Source organism: Vanessa cardui, chromosome 1 (genome assembly GCF_905220365.1).
Source record: "Vanessa cardui chromosome 1, ilVanCard2.1, whole genome shotgun sequence".
Classification (NCBI taxonomy): domain Eukaryota; kingdom Metazoa; phylum Arthropoda; class Insecta; order Lepidoptera; family Nymphalidae; genus Vanessa; species Vanessa cardui.
In genome coordinates this window covers 16,456,727-16,484,504 of record NC_061123.1, presented here as the reverse complement: position 1 = coordinate 16,484,504, position 27,778 = coordinate 16,456,727, and the positions used below count along the sequence as shown (strand labels likewise).

At 36.7% G+C, this 27,778-nt stretch overlaps 1 protein-coding gene across 6 annotated transcripts in view; it reads right to left on the bottom strand.

The window, feature by feature from the left end:
* LOC124531447 (zwei Ig domain protein zig-8-like) overlaps positions 1–27,778 on the bottom strand; it is a 404,620-nt gene that overhangs the window by 34,767 nt on the left and 342,075 nt on the right. For 4 of the 6 annotated variants that reach the window (XM_047106045.1, XM_047106037.1, XM_047106053.1 and 1 more), the window contains exons 4-5: positions 7,823–8,033; positions 6,374–6,412 (exon numbers count right to left, since the gene is read on the bottom strand). In XM_047106045.1, coding sequence (XP_046962001.1) covers positions 6,374–6,412; positions 7,823–8,033 — 250 coding nt within the window. The remainder of the gene's footprint in view (positions 1–6,373; positions 6,413–7,822; positions 8,034–27,778) is intronic. The other 2 variants (XM_047106068.1, XM_047106069.1) reach the window with 1 other exon arrangement.

Below are 27,778 nucleotides of genomic sequence, written 5' to 3'. Positions count from 1 at the left end.
GGTAAAATGGGCATGAGTACTGTCACGAACGAAACCATACCTAACACTCTCAACGCATCATCGGAGCGGACGTCGCTGACCTGGTGTAGCACACCATGCACGAATCAGCAAGCGTTTCCCTTTTAAAATCTCAGCTTCGTGAGATATTTACTCAGCATATAGGCATATAGACCTACCTCAAGATCCTTATTCAATCCCCACCGTAATAATCCCTAGAAGAAATGAAGATCAGTTAAATTGAAGGAGGTATAAATACCTCTCCCGTGGCCTATTTGCGCTCTAAAATATTCTACTTTGACTTCCCTCGGCATACGGGGCTACTCACTGGAGGCCTTTTAAGTTTTTTTCACCGTATAAAATATAAGACCTTAGTGGTAGTTTTTGAATTTACGGCAGAAGTTCTACTTTATATAAAATGTTGTTATTTTCGTACAGTCAATTGTCTAATCAAACATCATATTTAAGTGTTTTTAACTTTATATGTATTTACATTTTAGTTTATCCCATATCGTGAACGTTTACATTCATCCCAAGAATCTGCACACAAGTGTAATCGCTAAACAAAAAATATGTTAAGAGCTCTTAAACGAGGATTCAATTTTTTACACCGCGAGGGGAGCGGGCGAGAACTGCAGCCTTGACTCGTACGACGCTTTTTTAACATAAACGTCTAACTGTTTATTACCAAGTCTTGAATAAAATAAAAGAGGCCCTTTCTGCAGGAAACGTGTTTTTATTTTTTAATTTGCGTTTTAATTACGGACGACATTTTCTGCAGGTAAGTAACGTGTAACGTGCTTAACGGATTCATTTTCTTTATCTTAACCCAGTTAAGGTAAAACACTGATAATATAATTGAACTATTGTAAACGACTATGTATTTATATATACTTTAAGAGTTTCGGAATGCCAGTATATTTTTAACTCTTTCTCCCCGCATTGGTTTAAAAGCTGTGTCAGCGTTAGCGGAGCGAGCGCGGGCAATGTAATGCACGCGTTGTGCGTCCGTCACGCGCCCGTCTCGCGTCCGTCACGCGAACGTCACTCAGCCGTCAGCCATGTTTGTGCGAGGTGAAGACATTTACAATTTATTCGTTCATAAGAACTGATGCCTCATATGAAATACAGTATTTCAACGAACGAAATCTGAAATTCAATTAAATGCGGTGAGTCAACGTTTCGGTTGGTTCATTTTTTAAGTCTGACACTTACAGGAGAAAATTTCCTAACATCTTAAGATGTCAGGAAATGAAGAGATTAATCTCTTGCATGTAATTGCATATTCGCATCACATGACATTTCCGATCGTGTCTTCGACAAATGGCTACCACCACAGGCTAATATCGTCGTCATGAGTCACGGAATAAAACAAGTTATTTTTCTTATTAAGCTGTATATTAATCATGTGCTTATATTTTGGTGAATTTAAAGAATTGTAGAACGTTACCAAAAATCTATTCCATACCTAAGGTCAAACGCTCTTTTGAGAATATTTGCTGCATCTGCACGAGCCAGTACAGTAATATGTCCTCGTAAATACGAAACAGCGATATATTTATATGAGAGAGATGGGTGTAAACGATAAGATGACTAATAATAGAGGAGAACAACATGTAGAGACTTGGTGCACCCCTAATGGAGTGGGACACGGAGTGACAGAAGAAGAAGCGATACTATTTTGGTTATATACAAACACCTCTCTAGGTTATATACAAAGAGTGGTCAGTCATTAAAAACTATACCTACTTTTATATTTTAAATGATCGTAGAGGTAATGGTGGAGGCCAGCCCATGTAACTGTTAAATCGTGCGGCTTTATATTGTCTCCTAAAAGTTTAGCCCGTGCCCGCGTTCGTAACCTTTGAATACAAAGCATTTCCACCGCGCCTCGAACAGTTTGTGAACGCGCGTACTTCACTAACTTTATTATTTTAATTTGTGAAATCGTTTCAAAGTAAGTTAGTCGGCGTGGCGTCGCGGTAGGCGTACGCATTATGAACAAAACTCTATTTAATGGCCGACAATATGAAACGAGCGAAATATTCACTTTAATATAAAATAGCTCGTGTTTGCGACTCCGCCATACTAAGTTTATATATGCTGGGAGTTGAATACGTAGTCGTTCTGCATGAAGTAATGAGTAAAAAGTGCTCAGCGGAGCGAGCAGTGCGCCGCTTGCCAGCGATACTTAGGTGACTATACTTAATAACATACTGATTTCATTTTAAACTTAGAAACATACGATACGGCTTTGTCATAAATTAGTAATAGAGTAATACAAAAGAGATAACATTCATGCTTGAGTTCTATTGTTACTATGGTTTTACTTTTAAACCAATTGATAAAATCGATTTCACCTATAGTTACTAGAGACCCGTTCCGGCTGCTCACGGGTATTAATATATTGAGCTGCTATATTTATTTTATAACGCTCATTTATTTACTAGTAATAAATAAGCAAGTTAGAAATGATAAACGTTAGAAATAATTTTTGTTTCAAATTTAAATCTATATCCACGGGTTATAGCTTCAAATTTGACTAGTTTTGCTTGCCAAGGTAAAAATTAAACCCCTATAGTAAACATATTTTTTAAAACATTACATACGTTAATAGTTGAGTCTATCTTTTGCATTAACAAATTCGAACAAATACTTTACATTTTTCACAACCTATGTCATACTATTCTGTTAAAGAGTAAGTTTTTTTTATTTAAAATATAAAATCATTTCTAACCGTAGAAGATGGACGCAGGCTTTTGCTAGATTTTCTGTGGGCCCTAAAATTATGCCATACAACTCTCAAAAACATTAGATTTCGTTTTCTTTTTAAGTATAATTTAATAACAATATAAGAAATCATTAGGTGAACTATTTCATTTCGGGTGTACGCATAATATAATACGTAAATAAATAATTGGTAGATACGTGAATCACAAGCCCGTTTGAATGGTTCCGAGAGCGTCTTGTCGTGTCACTTATACAATATACATATGGAAATGTTCACGTCACTCTTGATCAAACAGAAGTCAATATTAGTGTATCGAGTAAATAAGGAAAGCAATTGCCGATCTTGTTAGAAACGCTTTCAAGTCGCTGCCGGCAGTCGTTGAAATATTAAAACTAATTTTAATAGCTACTAGCGACCCGTTCCTTAGAGAATAAAACATAGCTAAATTGCTTTGAATAGTTATCTATTTTAGATAATAGTAAACGTTTTAATTTATCTACGTTTGATTTAAAAATAATCTTTTAGACCAGAAATTATGAAATTTACATATGCATGTTAATAAATTATATACTAAGTATTTGAACATGTACTTAGTTGGACGATATGCATTTACTTTAGGGAAAAACTGATTCCTGTGGTAAACGAAGCCTCCACAACCTCTTAGCAGATTTGAAACTAGGTTGTATAATGTTGTCTTATATTTTCGCGATTATTACACATTGAAATAAAACTAAAATAATTATTTAGACTGACTGACTGGATCTACCCGTGACCACGAACGCTGTAAAGTGCTCGAAATGTCGGGATGATAAAAATAATTAATATACGCGATTTAAATCCGCTAAAACTAGTTTTATTTCAACTAGGTTGTAATATTCCTCTTCCAACTACCTCTCATCTACCTCGGCTACCTCTCATTACAACCGCATGTTATAAATATTACTTGACTCTTTAAATATATATTGTGTGTAGTGTTGCTCTGGATCTCGGCTCAGTTTACCTTCAGCCCTGGATCGAATGCGCTTATAAGATATTTATTTCATTGAATCTTTTTATTTGGTTGACTTTAATAAGTAAAGCATAATTGTATACAAATTAATGAGACTTCGTGACGGAAATTAAATATTAGCCAGGATTTATAAATCTTTGATTATTGTTTAATGTGATGACGGCTGAGAGAACAATTAAATAAGCTCACATTCACTACATGCCTATTGAAATTTTATAATTCTGAGTTACATAATAAGTTTGCTGGTTACAATAACTGCACATTACCCACAGTACGCGAGCAATGTCTTTTTGAATGCCGTTAACGGGTAACTTAATATCACGTGCTTATTGTGAAAAATTAAATCTCTTTGCTAATGCAAGAGTGACTTAATGCAATAATCGCATATTTAATATCCTTTGTTCATAGTAAGTAGTTCTGGGGGAAGAAAGAAAAAAGCGTTTGAGGCGGAATGTTGACTCCATCCGGTTCAGCGTATGGCCGCGTGGACACGTCGCCGGTGGAGCTCTCGTGTCCGCGGCCGCTTAATATTGTACTGGACGGATTCAATTAACAAGATCCACTCTCGAGAGCGGAATGTTTCCGATCGCGACGCATTGTGTCCCGCGGTGCGCGCCGTATGCGCTGCGACCGCCGCCAGCCGAATTATGTAAATATTCATACACTTCACGAGCCGCCGAAACGAATTCAGGCGCGAAACAAATACTCGCGAATAAATCGCCGCGTCCCTTTCATTGTTTATTTGATTAACATTCGGTTACGTTCTGCTTTCATGATTTAAAGCCTTTAAATGTTTTGCGTTAATTCTGTCGGAATTAATAAAACGGCTTTCAACGCGGCCCGGGGTTTGAATATATCCATACGTCATTACAGATAAGTGGTTGTCAAACATTTTATACCAACAGATGAACTTATTCTTAGAAGACTTGAGCAGACCTGTCAGGTAACTGATTAACTATTATGTAGGTTATCTGCAGTACCCTCTATTGTTATATTCTAACGATATTATGCAACTATAGTAAAAATTATTTATTTATCTAATTTTTCGTAATTAGCAACATAAAATTAAACTATGTGGGTATGGATTGTCGGAATTAAATTCTATATAATAACTATTAAATTTATCAGATTAAAAGTCAATATTGATACAATTTAGAAAGCCGTTATAATAACGTTTGGCTCAGCGAGTGAAAATGTTGTTAAATATCAAAGTTGGACTCGCGAGGAGATACGTTTTATTGCTACAAATTTCCTTAATTATATCAAAAACACTAAAATTAATTTAAATTAGTCTTATTTTCATATGAAAAAAATCTATGTTTTAGAACACATATAAATGCGTTTTAATTTTTTCCATTTAACTACAATTGTTAGCACGTTTTTCAGTCACCGATTATAAATATAAACTCAAATAATACAGTAAATAACTGTATCGCTCACAACGACTTTTTTGATTTGATTTGTCACGCGATGTATTTGATTCTGCTATTTTTACATTTTCGTGTCAACCCATGATGAATACTACACTAAACTTCGCTAACTGGGTTTCGTAATTAAATTATCCAAATCAATCATTTCTGAAACAGAAAAACAAACCAAAATTACAGTACAGGTAATCAATTAAGCAATTAACCTGGTAACATTTATATATGAATTCCGTGTCATTCATCTACATTAGTTGATTGCGAAAAGAGAAAAATGTTTATCCAAATCTAACTGAGAGTAATCACGAAAGCCCCAGCGATTAATTCATCGCTGATATGACCTCTCCCCTGACTTCGTTAAACGGAATGTTTCGACGCAAACATTTGTTTATCAGACTTTTATTTAGTTGACAATAAGCTCAGTCTTTGCCAGAAAAGTGGAATACCAACCCATCGGGACCCATCGGGAGGTATTGTTAATGGATTTTTTTATACTTAGACGTATGCATTAATAAACTTATAAACCGGCCAACAATTTTTTTGACAGCAATGTCGTAAGGCAGGTTACCTGCGATAAAGTCTACCAAATCATTTTTTCTTGAAATAAAACTAGTTATAACGGATTTGAATCGCGTATATTAATTATCTTTGGCATCCCGACGTTTCGAGCACTTTACAGCATTCGTGGTCACGGGTAAACATTTTTTCTAGCTCTCAAGTCCACAGTGATGATCCCAAACATATGCAAGATGACGTCATCGTCAACAAAACCAATATATAAATTTAAAAAATCCTAATTTTATACCCTCTTCCACGTTCGTGTTGCACAATCGATAAACTTACAACGTGTGAATTTCTGCTCTAAATCATTTAAATCGTATTAGTTTTCAGATATTAGATTAAATCGGGTATTGTTAGGAAAACAAATAGAACCTTAAACTCGTTACAAAGTAATTTTAACTTTAGCAGAGTTTCATTTGTATTTGTTACACACAAATTAACTTCAATCAAAATAAATTAATAAAGCATAGAACACAAACACGTTACCCCAGCGCCTTACCCACGTGCGCGGGGCGCGTGCTCTGCAGGGTTATCGATGTATCCCCATGGGTTAATTACAATCACATATTATTATTAGCATTCCAGTTAGCACACAACGAAACGCGCATACAAAACATACTCGAACACGCACACACGCACACACGCACAGACCTCCGTCAGAAAACATCCGCTGGTAGATCTCGTCGCAATCTGTGGGAACCAGAACAGCTGCTTAGAAATCAACATCTCAAATGTAAAGTGATTTAATATTTTCTTTGACTCCGCTTCCCCTAAAGCTGCGGAGCGGACGTAAATATAATGAATGTCGTTCTATAGGAGACCGCGGTGACGCCACGACCTCGAAAGTCAGTATTTACGAGCTAGTATCACAAGGAAATGTATAACAGGTTTAACGCTACTAAAGCAATTAGCAATGAAAATGCATTGACCCGCTTCGCTGAGGAAGGAGGCGATCTGTTGGCACGGACTCAAGTCTCCTTCGGACGCGGAGACGGGACGACCCCGAGTCACTCGCGCCACGCAGAAACTGTGAGTAATGACCTCAGCCCCGGGTGAGCTGCGATGAGAGCTCGCCATCATCGAATAAGGGAGAATAACTTTTGTTTCGAAATATATTTCCGGTCGGCCGTTTCGATATCGGGTAACAATAAAGCCAGCATGCCTTTCGCCTCGTTACGAGGTATGCCAGAACGTATATACCCGTTTATTTAGACGAACACAATGATGAATTCGATAGTTGTCGTGATTCCAGCGCTTTTATCGGAGGATTTACAACAAATTGCTGTTTGGGCGCGCGATCCGCCCGATTAATTCAAAGCACGCCCATTCGCTTCAATAAATATGTTAAAATGTTTTGTGAGTTGTGACAATGGCTCGCTGCCGAATTCGCGTTGCGTGCTCCATTCGCTCCCCTCCCGCGCTAATGAATAGAATTACTCAAATGAAATAGATGGCGCGGGAGTCACGACCACCGCTCGCATTTATTAAAATGTATTATGCAATGTAAGTATCTATAATTAACATTTCGAACGCATTGTGTGTGTTTTAGTTCAAATTTTTAAATCAATATATTGATGTCGGGCGTACTCCAGCATAAAACTGAAATGTGGTTCGAGATGATAACTTTTGATATTTCTTAATTTTAAAATAATTTATTTGTGTTCTATCACGTGGTACGGTTTGCGCGACAACGCGCACATTGTAGCGCACGTATTGCTGGTAAGGCGCGGTCGAGTCACGCGCCGCGTAGTCGAGTTCTTGCTTTGACCCAACAGCTAACAGCTAGGTCTCACGTGTCTTCTAACTCTTATATTCTATACAAAACTAAGAAGTATTTTCCGACAACATATAGTATTTTTTATTTGTATAGATGTCCTATGAATAAGCGACAACGAGATTGATAATAAATCAACGGTTCGATTCTAATTTAGCAATATGTAGTGGAGACTATTTCGTCGCAGAAAATAGTAATATCGGCTCAAACAGAAAATAGCTTTTAACGAGCTAAGCTATTGCTTGTTGTATGTAGGTAACAACCTTGTTGCTTTGTAATAAATAACGACAATGGAACTACTTGGAAATGTCGGGCAAAGAACTCACCAACAACGTGCAGCGTGACGAAGAAGGAGCGCACCGGCTGCGTGGAGACCTGGCACTCGTAGACGCCGGCGTCCCGCTGCTGCGCCCACTTGATCTGCAGCGTCCAGTCGTCCGTCTGCGGCAAGTGCGTCGCCTGGAAGCGCTGGTCCGACGTGTACGTGTAGCCGCCCACCGTCAGGATATGCAGGTCGCGGTGACGGATCCATGACACCTGCAGGCGCAACACACGCTCATATACAAACATTTATTAAACATACTTTGCTCTCGAAGCTACCTCTACTTTTTTTTTTTGGTTACTGTAATTTACATAATCTTAGGTCCAATTCTTTCTCAAGTTTTTAAAAGTTGAGCAGCAATATATGTGATTTTCTTTTACTGTTCAAGATTTCATGAGTCAACGTTTTGCAATGATGCTAATATCGCAGTCATACGTATTATTATTTTTGAATATTTAAGCCCTGAAAAAGATGGATGGATTTAAATTTAATTCCAAAATTTTAAATAATTTTCATTGGAATTGACTCTGGACTTATTGAAGAAATTCAATATAGTATCAAAAAAAATTACGATAAAGAGAAATATATATTTAAAGAAAAAAATGGAATGAAAAATCTTCCGCCATATTTACAATAATCTTTTATGAAATAAATTGAATATAATGTTGAGGCCGCAACAAATATCAGCAATTTTTTCGCTCAATTCAATATCGTATTAAGCAAATTGTGGCTCAAAGCTACAAAGGTTCCATCTCTGAATGAGGAATATTCGGCAGCAGCGCTTTGAATGTATTAGAGGGTTTTCTTCGGCCAGCGAGCAAGGGCTGCTCACTGACCGGATGCTGGAAACTCTGAAGCGAATCAAGTGATCTATTCCTACTTAGTAAAGGGACGTGATCTGTCACTACTATTGAAAGACTAATATGTTGGTCTATTTAGTTATACGCAGTTGAAATTTTTTAGACTCTTCATAAATGAATCTTCACAGGCGTTTTGTTCGTACGAGCATATTTTCATTTCCAGTGGTATCATGATAGAAATTTCGAGATAACGATACTATAATGTGTTCGTTGTCGAAATGGTGTCGAATAATATGTTGTAAAATATCGAATTTTGTGTACTATTTTATATTTTAGTAAAAATATGCTACTGAGACAATTTGTATTTATTCTAAAGTGAGTGTACATTTACGAAGCAATGTAACCCGCTCGTGGACTCTCGAAAGTATGTTCATAGCAAACTTCCAGGCGCGCGGGAAAGAAAGGAGCCAACCGCAAACCAACTGCCTTTGAGCAGCCTATATGTTGTATTTGTTTCAAAACGACCTTTCGTTGAGGTTTTTTAATTACATTTTTGTGTTCTAATCTTCCTCAGACTTTACAGCTTAATAAATGTTACAACAGTCTTACTAAAAAATAAGTCAATACAAAACCTAAATGGCACTCAGAGAGTCAAATGACGAAATTACATTTGAAACTTAAACGCCTTTAGGTCAGAAACACCGAGAAAGGCGGATCGTCTCGAGAATTTCCAAGCAGTTTCTGCTGCCCAAAGTACAACCTAATCACAAGCTACTGGATCTCACGGGGTTTGTCTAGCCGAAGTGTAACCATATTTTGGCTTTATATAGGATGAATAGAATCTAATAAATCGCTTTACAAATTATTTTTACAATAATAGAAAACTTTTTGGTTAAAGTCCTCCTCGTTAGTGGGTTTTCAAGATTTTACCGTATTGACCAATTTGCTGTTTATGAAATGCACAAATAATTTAAGGTTGTTTACTTTAATGAACATTAGGTAATGTTGTATTGCTTAAAATCGCCTCGAAAATAAGCCAATATTTTCGATAGATACGCAGTATATGTATCTATCGCAGGCTTTTTTAATGACTAAAAGAAGACAGACAGACAGCGACTTTGTTTTATACTACGTAAAGATAATTATATTCATTATTTTCAGTTGAAAGGCATTCCGTGGTTTCTCCGGCGACGGCAACCTTTGTCTTTATACATGGGAATTATAACAATATTAACGAACTACTTATCTTAAACAATTCTTTTTCAGTTTTACTAAATTTTATTGCGAGCGATGACATCGTTTCAGTAATGAAATCTTCCACGACATTATACGCGTATATAATGTTAAGAGAACAGATTTGGTACGTAAAGTACAGTTAAGTAAAGTAAGAAAAATTAAACTGTTATTCAGTTAAGACATCGTCACATATCGTTCATCGACTAATACAGTCATAAGATTAAGGAATATAAGGTGACAACATTTGTGTTCGTAATACTCTGAACAAACAAACTCGTATAATAAAGCGTACACAACGCTCGCTTGCAATATGTTAAGTTTGAACGAAGTTCGCAGTCAGCGCTGAGCGATAACAACCGCTGATAAACGAAAATCTGGACTAGGAAATATCATTAAAACTTCCGAACTTCGCCTCGATTTCAATCAAGCAAGTAAATGTGTTCAGATTGCGAGTCGGAATCGACCCTCGAACGTGAAACATACCAAACACGTGTTTATTAAATTTCTGATTGGCGATTCGTAATCCGGCCTTAGAGCGGAAACATTATCACAAACACGGAAATTCGACGTTAAACTGTAAGTTATATTACACCAACTTATAACACAACTTCTGGTAATGTAAACGCACACGAGCGCGTACACGCACACATATAATACATCTATGTATATGATAGCCGTGTTTGTGCGTAAATCTTTATCCAAATGGCATAAAACGATAAAGCATCGCTGAAAGTAAATGTATTGTATGGTGGTCGCACTGTAACGCATCATGCGTAGCCCTTGACCAACTGTATGTTATTTCAATAAAACATGTAACAAATCTATTTTACTATATTGTAATAGTAAAATGTCTGATTTTAGTTCCGGACAATGAAAAAGTCCTTACAGTGAAACTAAATACAAGGATAGCAAACGACATGTATTTTCGTTAGATATTATCCTACAATTTGTACGTCTTCTTGAGATGAATATACAAAAACGAAGTGTAATTTAGTTTCTTGCTAATTTCAGTTGACGCCTCAATTGGTCGGTTCTAGTTGTGGAGTTGTGAGACGACTATTTAAGTTGTTGTAAGAGCTCCTCTCATAAAGGTGATTTATATTTCAATTTTAATACAAAAACACGAGTGGAATATTTATTCTCAACAACAGTAATAATAAAATGTTAAATTTCAACGCTGACTCGACGCGCAGATTACTAAAATAGCAGAGCGCTGGCGACGCGAGGCTCTGAAATAACATTCCAGCGAGCGCCGGCCGCCTCCGCCATCCCGATACTGCAGCCAATATACGGGCAATATCTTAACACTACTGCTTAAATTGATTAAAGCGTGAGGAATGGGAATCACTATCAAAATACTCAATCGACTTTTAAATCGCCAACTGACAGTTAAAGTCAAATGAATCAGGAGATACTACCGAGAGAGAAAAGCTACCGCCAAATAATGACATCGCATGGCGTATCCTGAATATGAACCGAATACTCATTGAATATCTCTATGCTTAACTTGTATTGCGTATATTAAAGTTGTTTCTTAAAACAATATATAAATAAATGAATTGGTGAAATTATAATTATCAAATTACTTGGTGGTAGGGTTTTGCAAGCCCGCCTGGGTAGATACCACCCCCTCATCAGATATTCTACCGCTAACCAACAGCACGCAGTATTGTTGTATTCCGGTTTGAAGGGTGAGTGAGCCAGTGTAACTACAGGCACAAGGGACATAGAATATAAGTTCCCAAGGTTGGTGGCGCATTGTAAAGAATAGCTAATATTTCTTACAGCGTCATTGTCTATGAGTGATGGTGACCATTTACCATCAATTGGCCCATATACTCGTCCGCCAACCTATTCCATAAAAAGATATCAAATATGATGGCTAAGGCTTAATTATTTTAATTCTTAAAATATGTACAATAATTTGCCGCTAGGCCGTCGCTTTTTGATGTCCTCTAATTAATATATAACAAACAATTGGGTTTTACGATTTCCTAGAGTAAAGTCTTTGATGTATAATTTGTTGTATAATAAAAGTGTTTGTAGGATTTTCTGAATGTAAGTAAATAAATTCGAGTTTAATATTTTGTCATTTGCTCTCTCGTAGATTGAACCTTTAAACCGTACCGTAAATACCTAATTATGCGTGACGCCACAGTGTACGCGACGCACGAAAGAAACACTCGATTGAGTGTGAGCACCGGGTGTCAGCTGATTGCTGTTCCTGCAAATGACACCGATCAGAATCACAATATACTTCACATTTACCGTATATATGTGTATTTATCCTGAGTGGGAATATGTAAATAATAAGCCTCCTTCTATGATTTCTTATGACGTTGTATGTATTTGTTAATGTATTTAACGTCTGCATAATATATTATATAATATTAGTAATCATAGTAATAACTTTTGTCTCGAGGCACGGTATAGATTTTGTGAAACCGTAATTCAGGTTGGGACTGCACACTGAGAAAGAGAGCTCACGTGAGCTCAGTGAGATATATGTCCTATCGGTGTCTCTCGAGAGAACGCACCTCGGCACGAGACAATATCGTGACAGTGGGAAGGCAATGCGGAGCGCGTGCGATCGTCACGTCGCGTCCGCCGGCCGACGCGACGGAAGCGGCGTATCGATTGCTTGCGTCCTGCCGCGGGAGCGCTGGACATAGAGTCCTATAAATAAATAGACTTACTGCATCACTTCTATTTCTTATATTCTTTTTCAACAATAAATTCCTCGTAAGTTTGAAATGTCAATGATATGTATGCGGTCCGTTACGTCCACAACGACTCAAAGTTGACTTTTAGTTAGTGAATATTGAAGGCTCTATGTCAATAGAACGAGGGCTCCGTAGGAATATTAATACACATTTAAATAATGAATATCCTGAAAGCGCTGTTCTGTTATCTTTTATCTCGCTGTGAGGCTGGGAGCTGGAAGATGTGTCGAAATGTCGGCTAAACGTAAACAAATTGTGTCGCTCTCTCAAACTTAACTCGAATGTGATGTTTACGTAAGAGCCCCGTCGGCTCCTTAGCAGATATCTTGAAACAAAATAATGAGAAATAAAAAGAAGGTCACTGATCGGTAGAATTCCACTCACTCCGCGGTCCGCGCTCGAGCGTCATCGATCAAATAGTTCTCTTCCTGAATCCCGACGGGAATACAAAAACTATAACCTCTCAATAACCGTCTGTCATAATAACGTACAGTTAGGCGTTACGTCTTTGTGTTACTGAAACGAGCGGAACAGAGCTTGTATAGTAAAAGTGTAATAAAGTTCAAGCAGTCGCTAGTATTAGTTGGACTTGAAACAATTTCCGAACGGAGCCTCGGAAGGACACTGCTAATAAATACTTTACTTTGGCTTCATTACTGCTGAGATCTTCAAGCGGCAAATAATTTAAGAAGACCGTGAGAAATGGAAGAAATAAAAATAAATTGAATTATATTACGTTTCTACCGAGATGGCTCGGTAGATAGGTCACGTGGATCTTATTTAGAGATTGCGAGTTTAAATCCGGCGACCGGATTTATAAGTGCTGAATGTTTTAATTGATCTTGGGTTTGACGGTAGATCGTATGGAAGCCTGCAAATATCAGAGGTGTTACCATTAACACCTACTGGAGTAATATCAGTGAAATAAACACCAAACCTTGTAACCTTACAAGTAGCTGGTAACTAAAGACTCCTTTGGCCGTTCCTTACTATCGAAATATTAATGGATAGTGACGTACGTTTATATTCATGAATTATTGTTATATTTAAAATATTTGAAAAATATTCAAAAAATAAATTAAAATGTATCGTAGTAATGTAGGCTGTCTGACAGCTTCGATGCCTATTGTGTTAAAGATTAATCAATGGCCAAATTTGTATTTAAGTAAGTATATTCACATGGAGTTCGAAAGTTACATAAGTTAAGAAGTTGGCAGACAGTGGCGAATCTTTTAAAATATATTAGAGAACTTCATACCGCAGTAAATAATGGCGGTTCTCTCGACGAACCAGAAACTCCTACAAATGAAAAATAAGTAGACGTCAGGGGAGAAAAATGTGGTTAATTTAGTTAACAAATTTGAAAATAAGGCGAATGTACGAGTGTATTATATACGAGGAATATAATGAGATCGCGCGCTTGCAGCGGCGACTCGCACGTTCCGCTGGAGCGACTCCATAGTAACGATCGGGCTTAGCCCTTGCATCTGTCACGTTTATTTGATCAAGTTATTCCATTCGTTTTATGACATTTTAATTCGAGATAAAATTGATAAATCGATTAAAAAATAGTTTGAACTTTATTTCGGAACGAGGACTAAAGTGTAAGTGGACTTATAAACGATGGCGAGTAGCAGTTATATAATGATATACATATACGATAATCTGAAACAAAACAACTAAATAACTTTAAAATATACTACTTTAAAAGAAAAGCGTTCAGACAACAGTAAAGTACTTAAATTATGCAAAGTTTAATTTAAACTTGGCATTGAACAGTTTATAACCATAATCTATTTAATAACTACTAAATGTAGAGAACTTGCCAAGTAGAGAGTTCAACTGAAAAACTTAAATTTATTGTTAAAGGCCATTCGCGGGTTGTATTGAACTCGTTCCAAGCTCTGACTCCTGAAGAACTATATAAAGTGTGGGTATAACTTTGAGTTTTGAGGATCTATTCATTCACTCTAATTGTTTTGTCCCGATCCTATCTGTTAGACTACGACAACCGACGTGTCTGTATTGAAAATTTAAATGTTTCTTTATTATACACTGTAGGTCTTGATTTATATGAACTTATTATATAATTAATAGGAAATGAATACTCTTTCAACTTATATCGGCGCCATTTCAACGCACGATGATTTGACGCAAAGAGTTTTAGCGTCGGGACGCAAAATACAAGGAGCTCCATTTAAGGAGGTCTTGCGTTTCAGCAGCCAGAAGCAAGATTTAATAATGAAAGCAATCAATTGCTTGGAGGTGGCAGTTTTATGGGTCCAGTTGGTGAGGGTCTCTCCGATATGTGGGACGGTAATACAGCGTAAGTGACAAACGTAGCGCGCGCAGGCGGGTCACGCGCGCCGCTCGAGCGGCCCAATCGAAATAACGGGCTAAATGGTGTATAAATCTTGATTTATTTCGAAACCCACTCGCCGGTCCCCGCTCCGCTGAGGGCTCCTTATGTATTCCTTCGAAGAAGATTCATTCTTTCGTAGCATGAAGTTGTACCCGCTGCTCAAAATAGCAACGCAACCTCATTCAATCATTCCCTTATCACTAAAACTAAAAATAAATATCCTTTCGTATTTTATATAGAAAAATTGCAGAGTGCGCTCTAAAATGTGAAATATAGCGCCATTGAGTTTTTGTCTAAAGGATTTACTTCAACAAAACTCCCCGAAGCTGATGCCAAGCCCGAAGAATGTGCTATCTTTGACTTAGCACAATAAAGAGCTTTGTTTATTAATAACATGTGGAGCAATTATAATGAGGTACTAATATATGACATCATAATAATGACAGATTCTGGATGACGATGATAGTGAACCTAGTACAATGTGTATTTATATCGTATAAGAAATATTTATGTCGAAATATTCGTAGAAGGAACACCTCGTTGGTCAGGCCGGTGCTGTTTGCACTGCACCTGCGAGACCGGAGACCACTCAGCTTTTGATATTTATACAACACTTTATCCGTCATACGCGAGGGGGGGGGGGGGCGTAAGTACTCCTACCCCATCGCAAACGAACGATCGAATTTTTTAAATATTTAGACACATTCCCGCTGCCGGGGAGGTCGTTGCCGCTCGCGCGATCGCTTTTGTCCTTTGAGGCCCGTAGAATGAGAATTTAATTTATTTCATAGAAACATTTTTGCCTAGTACAAAATGTCAACAATATTATAAATAGTGATTTTGTTTCAAATTGTTTTTGTTTGGTAACGTGTATCATATGTATTACTTTTAGTTATATTTCTTTCTCCCAATAGCTTACAAGCTAGTTTGTCTGTGGACAAAGTTACGGTTTATATTGAGCTTGAAGCATTTTTATCGTCTACTCCTACGCGTATATTAAATATATAAATGCCAAATAATTACTCGTATAATTGTTACAAAGTATTTTTCATTCATAGAGGATACGCCAAAGTTGTATCCGTCCTTTGTATTTAAAGGTTGCGATTGTAAAATCTGAAATTCATTAAGATACTTCAGTAATAACCTTGTGACTCGTGTCTTAAGTTACCGTACATTTACAACTTAATATTCATTCATTTGCTCGACGCGCCGTCTCCGTGGTAACTTGTCACTTTAGAAGTGTTTAGAAGTAAGCACTGTAACCGATACACTCCTATATATTAAAATAAGATACGTTCTATCGGCATCGACGGAATACAAGCGACGCTTCAAGAAATGTAAACAGAGGGGAATCACTTTATATGTAAAACGAGATCCGAGTAAATAGCATCGGCGCTGCGAGCTGCGCTCCGCTTGCTACGTCCATAAGTAGTACGTTTCTATCTGGCTGGCGTAGTTTCAGTTTGTATCGCTGACCTTATCGGCGCGATTACCACAAGGCTTTGGTGTATCGGGCTTGTTTTGGTGGGATATCTATCAACTATGTCTAACAACTAAGCCTAAGAAGTCTAGACTAACATACTACTAATACTGTATATGTATATACTGTATATATATATATATATATATATATAGAGTAACTGAATAACTAATTAAGAGTATTCCATGGGAACCGAAACAACATAGCCATAAGTTCAAAACCAAAATGTAAAGCGAGGTTGCGTCACCTTCTTCAGGTATATCTGCTGTGTATGCTTGAGCGGACATCGTTCTATCACGACCAGCGCATTAGCGCAGCGCGGCGCTAATATCGGAAGCTGTATCCCAGAATAATGAAAATCGAGTCAAGAGTCACTCTCGTCGGATATACAACTTAAATAAAATGACTACGATTACGTTTACGTGAAACAATCTGGAATTCATTTGTACTGTAGTATTACGTAGTATTGAATGTGTGTTACTGCTCCTTCACGGAGCAAGAAATGCCATTACAACTAACAAATGCATCCGATCCGACTGCGATGCTAATTTCAGAAATAGTTTACAACTTTAACCGATTCCTACAATTAATGGCTAGTTCTGGAGCAACAGAAACGCTATAAACCTCCGACAACAGCCCCAAGTATGCCGATGTACTAAATTTTCATTAGATTTACATGCCTCTAATTCCTGCTTCATAACCGAGACCCTTCCAAACTATTTACTTGACATTCCCCGCCAGTGATTACGTCCCCCTCCACGCCCTCACCCCTACCCCCGCTCCACCGCTCGCGCCCTCGCACGCTGTAAAATGACATCAAATTGACGACAACTATGCAAGTTTGCTTAAAATTCATAGTTCCTCGTAACTCGGTATTTAGGTAAAGTGGTCGCTTCAAAAGCCGAGGCGCCGTAATGAAAAACTGTGTATGAGTTTATATTCATTCGGAACGAACGGAAATAAAGTGTAGTAAACAATTAGTTATGTAGTTATCACTAGAAATCTTATACTAATTTACATTCAAAGTAAACTCATACATTCGTTTAGCTTGCCTTACTTTGGTTACCATTGATTACAAATTAAGGTTCAGTTTATTAGCGCGCGAAATATTTAATTTGGTTCTTATATTTTTTAATAAAACATAAATGTGATACATATAAATATTTACTAAAACAATAAGCTGAGGGGTTTTATTGGCGTCGGATTTTCCAAAAGATTTTTAGTACTCAGTCCATTTATTGTTTTATGATTTAAAAGTACTGCTGAAGCAGCTGCATTTCTATTTGTAATCAGAGAGTTCAAGAATTAGAAGTTACACTCAAGGAACTGTTGATTTGGAATCGATCGTGACGGGATCGGGTTTCGACAGTCAGACGGCGAGGCAGCGATGCACTCCGACCGCGCCGGAGTGCGACCGTGTTTGACATGCTAATTGAGTTTTTAATTGGATTCCCCGGGGTCACTGTCTCCCTTTGCCTTACAATAGACGAAAGGGTTTGTTACTCTGTAGAACGTATATTGTAGTAATTAAATACACGAAGTATTATACATTCAAAGCTACCTGCTAAACTACTGTAAAATCAAAAAGATAAATTAATAATCTATAGAAGAGAACTTCATTAGTATGATTGTGAATATAACCTGTCCCACATAAAACGATGGTATGAATATTGAAAAATTGTGTTTTCACAAAAAATTATTCAGTACAATTGAAGACACAACATCATAACATTTCAAGTTAAATTTAAGCTTTTCTGTGGCAATCGTTAAAAGGGTAAAAAAGTTCGACTATAAACGTGAGTAAATCTTAAATCAAGCGAGACAATTTAGCGCTGAAAATTCAATATTATTTTATAAATTCAAATAGAACCAATAAATGCAATTATTTTTTAATAAAGTAATTTTTATTGCAAATGGCATGTATATTATTGTAACCAGTAAGTGCTATTAAAAACCTTATCGTAAAGGGTTCTGCTGCTAGTGTTTATTCAGCGACGTTATAAGGGTGTTCGTACAAGGTTTTACACAGATATTATAAAATGTGAACGGCATTCAAATGTTTTTTCTCATCCCCTTGTATCCAACTCGTATACCGCTGCCCGATTCTGTGAGGTAAAGCGTCCCCACTTCTAAAACCTATACACGCGAAAACCGAGCGATGTTATATCACGAAAACTGTATCGTACTTGTTTGTATATTCGACACAAAACCGTGCTATATTCGAAACGTGTAAATGTAAACGTGAAGTAAAGTGTTTATCGCAAGTTTATTTCAGGGTATCGGGCGTGAAGAAGGTGTTGTATAAAGGAAAGAGGCTAAGCGTTGTATTTATATTCGCGCGCACGTCCGCCACGCGGATAAAGCTTTGAGCACACTGGGCGGGAGTGGAGTGAAGCGTGATGCGAGCGTATTTTGTTTAACTTTGTTTTCAAAGTGCCGCTCAATAAGGAATGTGTCATTACTATTCACTATCCCGTTACTTTCGCTATTCGTATTATACATTATCCTCATCCAATATTTCGCCGATTTGCTTCTACAAGGGTGAGAGGAATGATAAACTAGGAGGGTTCTGTACATTACGTATACACAGGGTGTACAAAGCATCGCATCGTAGCTATTTGCGTATATATTGTGATATTTAGCGTTCGTTTGGCGTTTAGCTTAGCACGGGGCTTAGCTTAGGCACGTTGGCGGTGTTCTTCAAAAGGCCTCCATACACATTAAGCGATGCGTCACCGTGCTCCGTCGCGCACTTCACACCAGACTACGCGAAGCTCAGCTTAGAACGTCAAGCCATTTACAACAATAAGAAATTGAAATAATGAAGCTGAAGCCGACTACGCCGCGGGGTAGGGTGGGGTCCGCCGCTCATTAGAGACATTTATTTAATAAGTATTAAAAATGAAGTGTCGACTGAATTTACTGAAGTTTTACGAATACGATGCGAAACGTGACGTGATTTGAAAAATAATAATTAGTTAAATGGCAAATAAACAAACCAGTAGTGTTTGTAATAAGGGTCATAACATCGCTTCCAAGGTTGGTGGCAAATTGGTAATGAAAGGAATGGGTAATGTCTTCGGGCTATGGAGACCACTCATCAGTAAGTGGCCCATTTGTCCGACGCCAACGCAATACATTAAAAACATCACTGTGGTTTATATTTTAATGAAATCCGCATTTATTGTCTCTATCAAGTACACTCAGGTTCGCATCAGACGCGTTTAGGAGAGTTAAGCAACTAACTGATATTGATAACGCTTGCCTAACTATGCTTTGGTTGTGTTCATAGTATTATGTCTTACTAGATGGCTCAAGGGGGTCGTTATATATATATATATATATATATATATATATATATATATATATATATATATATATATATATATATAAGTATCAAACGTAAAACCTTTGAATTTATAATCTCGGAGGTCGAGAATTCCTTCGCAATGTTTTTCTAGAAGGTTAAATATATGCAGTTGAATGACAATATACATACAACTATTATGCATATAAAAAATTTCATTGATAAATTTAGATCGATACACAGATAACAGTTTTACAACATGAGCACACTGCGTGTAAACTTGATTTAACTACTATGAAGTTACTCCGCAAAATAAATCTGAGATATTTTTTAGTTTTCCTGTGCGTACGACGGTAGAGTTAATGTACTCATTCATCTTGTAAAGTTATGACTCAAAAGTGCTTTCAAGAGCCCACTCGATTAAAATATACTTCGATTTTAACTTCATTATAAATCTGTAATCGCGGTCGGCCGCCGTAGCATGTAGTATGTATAGGTCGTTGTATGTGTCTGTTTACTTTATATTTTACTTTTAATTAGTTCAATAATTGTATGTATATTATTCAAATTAAACGCAATAAACTGGTGATTGTTGAAATTTGGACTTGCAATAATTATACGTATTGAATGTGTGCACACGTAATTTGTGTAATATTGTGAAATTAAATCAATAGTGTGCAATTGTTCCTTACAAAACGAATGTACTATCAATATTGGGAACTAGGATGTTAAATGGTGCCTGTGTGCCACTAGAAATGGTACTACGCAAAATAATAAAGAAATAACAAAATGATTAAAATTATCGAAATTAATAAAATAAACTAAACTTAATACCAGACAAAACTACGATCGATGCCAGAATCTAAGTAATATACTATGTGAAATTATAGACCTCGGCAATTTCACAAAGCTTTATTAAGAACGTTTTAATAATTGCTACAGCATCACTCCACTCCGCTGCGCTACAATATTGCTACGAGAGTGCTACGGGTCGTAGTGGTTACTACGATGCAACGGTTATGTTTATACAGAGGGCTCGGTTAACCGCGTCAGAGGGTCAACTACCTCGATGTTTCAACTAGCCTGATGTCGTAGTCATCGGTTATCCTCGATGGACATGAAGCGCTGGTTTTTATTACTTTAATTGATGATACACATTTGGAGAAGTTACAATATTTATTGTAATACATGGACACAATAACATAAAATGGACGAATCAGAATAAAATTACATTTAACACTCTGACAAAAAAAAAGTTAAAATAGTACCCTAAAGTAGCCTTTTTTCATTAGCATTAATACAAACTGTTATTGTACATTGGATAAGCCTTAATGCTGTATTGCTTAAAATTGCTACAAAAATAAGCTATTATTTCTCGTAAAAAGTAAAGGATAACAAATGGTTATTGTGGCTTATTTCTAAGAGATAGACATATACAATTGTGTACTTTTTTCTACACCTTTTTAAGGTGTAAAATATTGTAATACATTATTTTGCTCTATCTTGTAAGGTTCAGCGTTTGCAACGTAAGCGCAAATAATGTGTTTATCTACGACATCATATTGGAAACCTTTAAAATAACCAGGGTTTCGCTAACTGTATTGTCCATGTATTATACATATAAACCTTCTTCTTGAATCACTGTATTTATTAAACAGAACCGTTACAAAATCTGTTTGGTAGTTTTAAACATAATTAAACGGATACCATTCATACACATACAAGGAAAGACAGATAGTTTTATACAATGTAATGATTAAAAAATAATATTGAAAATAATATTAGTTTTCTCTCGTTGCCACCACTGATGATAGGAGAACTGTTTTTTTGGCCAGAAGGTCTTAATTGCGATTCAACGGGGAAATGCTAGCAGCATTCCCCGTTCTTGCCACCATTCCACGCGGTCAACATCTTTAATTCATATTTTTGTATATTTAAGGATTTAATGTTAATAATCATTTTGTAAATAAATAATTAACAAAAGAAGATTGTAATAAAAAAGTTAAGTTATGCTTAGTGTTATTATTCGTTAACACAGGTACAAACGTGGTAGTTAGTGCCGGCCGCGCTGCCTCAGAACTACGAGCGAGAGGAACCAAATATTTATCTTACAATTATCTCTTCAAACATTCGTTAACGTTAATTAAATTCTAGTTCCAACTATAAGTGGTTTAAAACACTAAGCAGTAAATTCTAAATTTAAGGTAAAAGTAATTTAAAGCGAGCGAGTCGAAACTGAATCAAATAGCATTGTTTACGTTGAGTTAACACAATTAATGCTCTCACTCAGTGAGGAGCGAGTCAGTGCACGAGCGGTTCCTCCGTGACGCTTTAGATGTCACAGACTGCGGTATTTTCACATATTTGAAGCAACGCTACCGTGTAAAGCTACTAAATAAATTTAGGTTAACAATTATATTTTATTCAAAGAACAACAAGTCTAATTCGTAACAAGTATTTATTGTAAATGCGGATAGGAATTCTGACTCAAACTCAAGTTATATACTCCGCTAACTTCACTTCTGTTGGGAAGATTATCGTAAGCCAGTTACGAAAAGGACATTTTCACCTGTTTCCTATTGATTTAATATTCATTTATCGTTAACGTACAGGGGTGGCAAACGTTTTTATTCAGATTAAACTCGAGAGCCTCGTTTAATTTCCGGTTTGATCATTCGTTGTTTCCAAACTCATGGTATTTCCACAGAGCTTTCTTAATACATACCTACTGATCTCAGGTGTAAAAAACAGACGTATTAAAATTAATTTACCTCATATAATTTAAATCCCCCAGCGTCGACATCGACAGTCGATTGTAATCCTGACTCTTCAAACAGAACGAACTAAATATTTAACTAACGAATTAAAATATTTCATTAAAATTTTAAAAATATACTTGAAAACATCAGTTTCAATGGTTAATGAAAACAACACCGCGCCAAATCAAAGCCATTTATTGTACGAAGCTACAGCAATGACGTAATAAGCGTGAATAGTCACAGGTTCGATCCTCACATCTTGAGCTACTCTCGTTCTTACTCGTAGCATAAGTTTAAAGCTGAGAATTCCTCACAATGAGTCAAAAAAGGGAAACTTTCAAATAAAGTTTCATAAAGGATCGGTCAGTTATTTTGGTGTAGAAATTTCATGCATTTGGCCGTTGCGTGAAATGCACGAAATGTATGATAAAGGTCCGTTTGGGTTACAATCTATAATTTTCAGTTTCTACAATATTCTCGTTAAAGAAAACCATTTGTAATCCCTGTTCTCTAACATGTTTAGAAAAGTTAAAATGTTACGCGAAGAGCTCCTATCATCATACATAAAGCTTTAAGAAGCTTGAGGACGTTGAAGATTATTGCGCCTGGATGGTCAAGTATGGGGCGATCGACAAAACAAGCGGAAAAACTCGTCAGAAAGTTTTCCATGACCACCGAGCACCACATGAATTTTATCCATATCGTCTTCTCAATCTAATAAACATGTTAAGTGCTGATATGTATTTTTGTTCCAATATAACTAACTGATCACGTAGATAGCAGATATTTCCGAAGTATATTATTTATTAATATGGGACCTCGTAACGAACGGTTGATTAAAGTAAAGATCGCTGCTGTTCTGTGTCGCTATTTTTCGAACAATTTCCTGAGTAATATTTGTGATAACAAGATGTTGCAGAAAGGGAAAAATATCATGAGATTAAGGAAACTACGCCATTACGTGCCGTATTTTTACGGTAACGAGCGAGGTGAATGTCCGTCTGAGATGACCTACGGCTTTATGTGCGGTTGTCACCTTGATATATCTGGACCCTTGACGCGCGGAGACGCGTACCGCGCTACAGAGTATATTAGGAAGCACGACTGACATCCTTAGTGGGTATTAATAGAGGCTCTTTTACCATGAAGATGACGGCCGTATATCCTCGCCTTGCTGTACATTGCGGTTGTCTGTAAATCTAAGCAGTTTATGAGGCCGCTTCGACCGAATGTGGATATTTACCGGTTTATTGTGATACGGGTTATCTGTGAGAGAGTAACACTACTCGCATTCTTCAGTAATACTTTCACAAAGCGATTAGGAGCCTCGACTGTGCTTTCAATCTCGAGGAAGTGCATAACTTTGTGTAAGCACAGATGCACTTTCCTTTCATTTATCTTAGAGCCACAGCGGGCGGTAATTCAACAAAACCACGGATCAGATTTGTGACTCAACACAATTTTTCTTGGTTTAAAAGTTCAGTAACTTTTTAGTGTTCCGTTCTGGGATTTAAAAATAAGACCTCGAAATCAAAAAAATCAAATTGCTCTGGTCATTTTAACTAAAGGGACAGTTTTTGTGACAGTATTTTACTTTTTATAATATTTGTAATGCATTTAGTGAAGAATCAATTTTATTAGAATCGTCAGTACAACAAAGGCGTATGGTGTCGGAATTCTGCCGAGCCGCCGCGCCGCGAGCCGGAACCTGTTTGTGCCGCGCTGATTAAAACCAAACAAAATGCCCCGATTAATTCTCTTAAATAGTTTTATTCCGAACAGCAATGTGCGGTTTGGTTCCGGAATTATAACGGACCTGATTATATGTATTTAGGATTAATTATTATGTTTTGTTGTGTATATCATGCTCGCTGATAAACGGGCGGTTTTCTTTTTGTTGCTAAGACATATCCACGCACAAAACGCCTATTAGTAACTAACTTTTCTCTCGCCATATCAAAGTGTCAATGCAATTCATTATCTGAATTGTATTGTACATATGTGTTCATTTAAGATAATTATTCATCATTTATCATTCTTCTGCCCTTATCCCAATTTTATTTGGGGTCGGAGCGGCATGTCTTCATCTTCCATACTTCTCTATCAGACGTCATCTTACAAGTAACATTCTTTCTAACCATATCGTCTTTCACACAATCTATCCATCGTTTCCGTGGTCGTCCTCTACCTCTATATCCATTCACATCCATGCTCAAGGCTTTCCTTACAATATGTTCCTCATTCCTCCGCATTACATGCCCACACCATGATAGCCGCCTTCCACATAACTTCTCGGCTATCCGTGTTACTTTCAAACTCCTCTTATGTAATCATTGCTTACTCTATCCATTTGCGTAACACCACACATTAAAGAAAATTATTATGAAAGTAAATTTCGGACTAAAAAAGGACTCACTAGTATATTTAAGTTTAAAAGTTCATTATTTCTTCTTCTTCGTTGAGTGCTCCAAAGCACTCCATTGCCAGCTTGTTGACATACAGAAGTTACGTTATGTGACACGAAAATAAAAAAAAATCCCAACATATGCTCTTATAACCAATACTTTAAATGTAGAACTAACTATGCCTGTCTGGCGCTCTTTCACAACAAAAACGTTAAACCGAATTTGATAAAATTTGGTATGAAGCAAACTTGAACTCCACGAAAGGAAATATACTTGTTTTGCTTAACAAATGACAACCAAACCCCTAAAACGCGACCGAAATCGCGGGCGATAACTAGTAATTTATAATGTATACGATAAACGAACATTATTTGTTCAGTATCCATTTCTTCCGGCGCCGATAAGTAACTTCCTAAGTGAATTATTGTTTGCAATCCATTGTAATATCCATTCGGATATGGACACCGAGATGTGTTAAATGCTATCAAACAATTAATCGATATGAACGATTTCGTCGTATAAAAAGAAGCGACCGCTCCGATCGGCGTGCCAAGTAATAAAGTTTTATATACATTTTAAGTTTAAACGACTACGAAGAATTTATAACAGTTACGATTTAAAATTCAAATTAATAATGATTGCCCATTTATCTATAAATTCTCATCGATTTTCTTTATTTGCGTTTATTTCGGAATACAACACAAGCGAGCTGGAATCAAACGTCACCGTGGGCGTGACACTTCAAACGGACCAAGTACGGTCATAACAAGTTCCTAATGTAATTGAAAATCGTGTGTATTGTTTCGTTTATAATAAAGCGAACTTCAGTAGTATAAGAAAATAGTCGACACGTGACACGTGACACGTGTCTGACAAGGATGTAGCGTGACACAAAAAACGATCACCAAACGTATTAATAAGACAGGCAGGTACGGTAGGATCCCTTTATTAATAAAGCTTTACACAGAGCCCGTGTCGCGTATAAATATGAAATCAGTAATTCGTCCCGTGCGTCGACTTTACGACCCGGACAGTAATAAAGCCTTATCTAGAATATTCCATTTACGAGCTAACTCGCAGGGCTTGGTAAATATTTTAATAATAATAAATATATTTTTCTAAAACACAATATAAGAATATAAAATAAAGATACATACACATAAATACCATTTACACGGTCGATGTGTCGAGTAACTAATATATGATAATACGACGAAGCTCTAGCCGCGATACCCATGTAGCACATTTCACAAGCAAGGAGAAGTTTTTCGCCGCAAAAACAAACAGTCGAAAAATTGCAATTATAATAAAAGAAGAAAGGGACCAACGAGTCACTTTATCCGCAGGGCAGTTTTGTGAGCAACTCTGAAAAAAAGGTTCCCATACATCTGGCTGACGAGAGCGGCGCACGTTGGAATTTCAAATTATAATTAAAAAAAATGTTTCGCCGCGAAGTCTCCGACACTAATGAGGTTCATCTTGTATCTTTGCTCTCTTTGCTGCGTATTTTTAAGTTTTCGCCTGTAGCTTGTGTTGGCATTAATTTACAGTTAGTGAAACAACATTAATTTACGGGCCAGCAAAAATATCTTATAACATTTAATACGACTTTGTTTCTTTAATGTTTCTCTAATGATGTTCTATTAAGGGATCAATACTGGGAGAGTGTATTTCTTTATAAGGTTATCGCATGAACTTATACGTCATATATTTGTAAAGTTAAGCCCAAATAATAACGATATAGTTATTATGCTTTGTAATTGTAGATCCTAGAAATCTGTTATATTTTAAGTAAGCCGTCTGTAAAATAAAGATTTAACACGAGCACATTATTTTGATTTTTATTATAATATTCTTCACGTAGTGCTGGAATCGTGTTCATAAGTAGATTTTATTCATTCGATTGATAACGCTGCTAACATCGGATAAGACTTAAAACAAAATCGAAGCAACAAAAATAGATTCAGCTATAGTAAGCATGAATAAACAAAAGTTCGAAGAACATAGTAGTTTTAAAACAAACAACAATAAACAAATGCTAAATCGAGCTGTAAACCCTCTTTGCAAGTACGATTATTTTTGACTGCTCATCAGGTCCGTGGGGCTTATGTTGCATAAGTTTCTTATACATATTGTGGACCACATAACGGCGTCTATTGAAGTCTTAATGAGTACATCGCAGATGATATCTCGCGGGCAATGTTTGTTTTATGAAGAGCCGTGAAAGCAAAACTGGTAAAAAAAGCAAATTACTGACATATGTGACAAGGTCTCGGAAATAGGTCAGTACTACCTCTACCTGGGCTGTAATTGCTCTGTCGCAAAAACCGCGCCGAGATTGAAATCACTGCAAGAAACGATCGGGATTAATGACCTCTGACGAGAGAAAAGGCTGCGTTGCTTGAATGCGGATGGAAAAATACATTTGTGTGAAAAATTAGTGCGATCGCTGACTGTTTTCCTTATTGATTTCGATTGTTACGTTCATACATGCTCTTAGGGAATTGTTTCTTTTATATGTAATATCTAGCCAAGATTTAATGTTGTATGGTGGGGGTTGATTCAAAAAGGCGGCGGAAATGTCTAATCGGACGTGAGTGGTGGCGCGCTCTTCATTTTACAATCACATGATTTGGCGTTAAGCGGCACACGTCGTTAGTGACTACTGTAAAGTTATTTTGTTGATTTATTATCCATCTATCCTACTTGAATGCTTATATCTTTGAAGGGATATTGATCTTACTCGAATTCTCTATTATAATTATATTTAACTAACATGCCTTTCTATTTTTAAATGTGTAACTACTTAGTTTCTTGCTGGTCCCTCTGGGTAGAATCTACTTTCTGAACGGGAGGTAGCTTTACTTAATACAGTTTGTTAAATGACG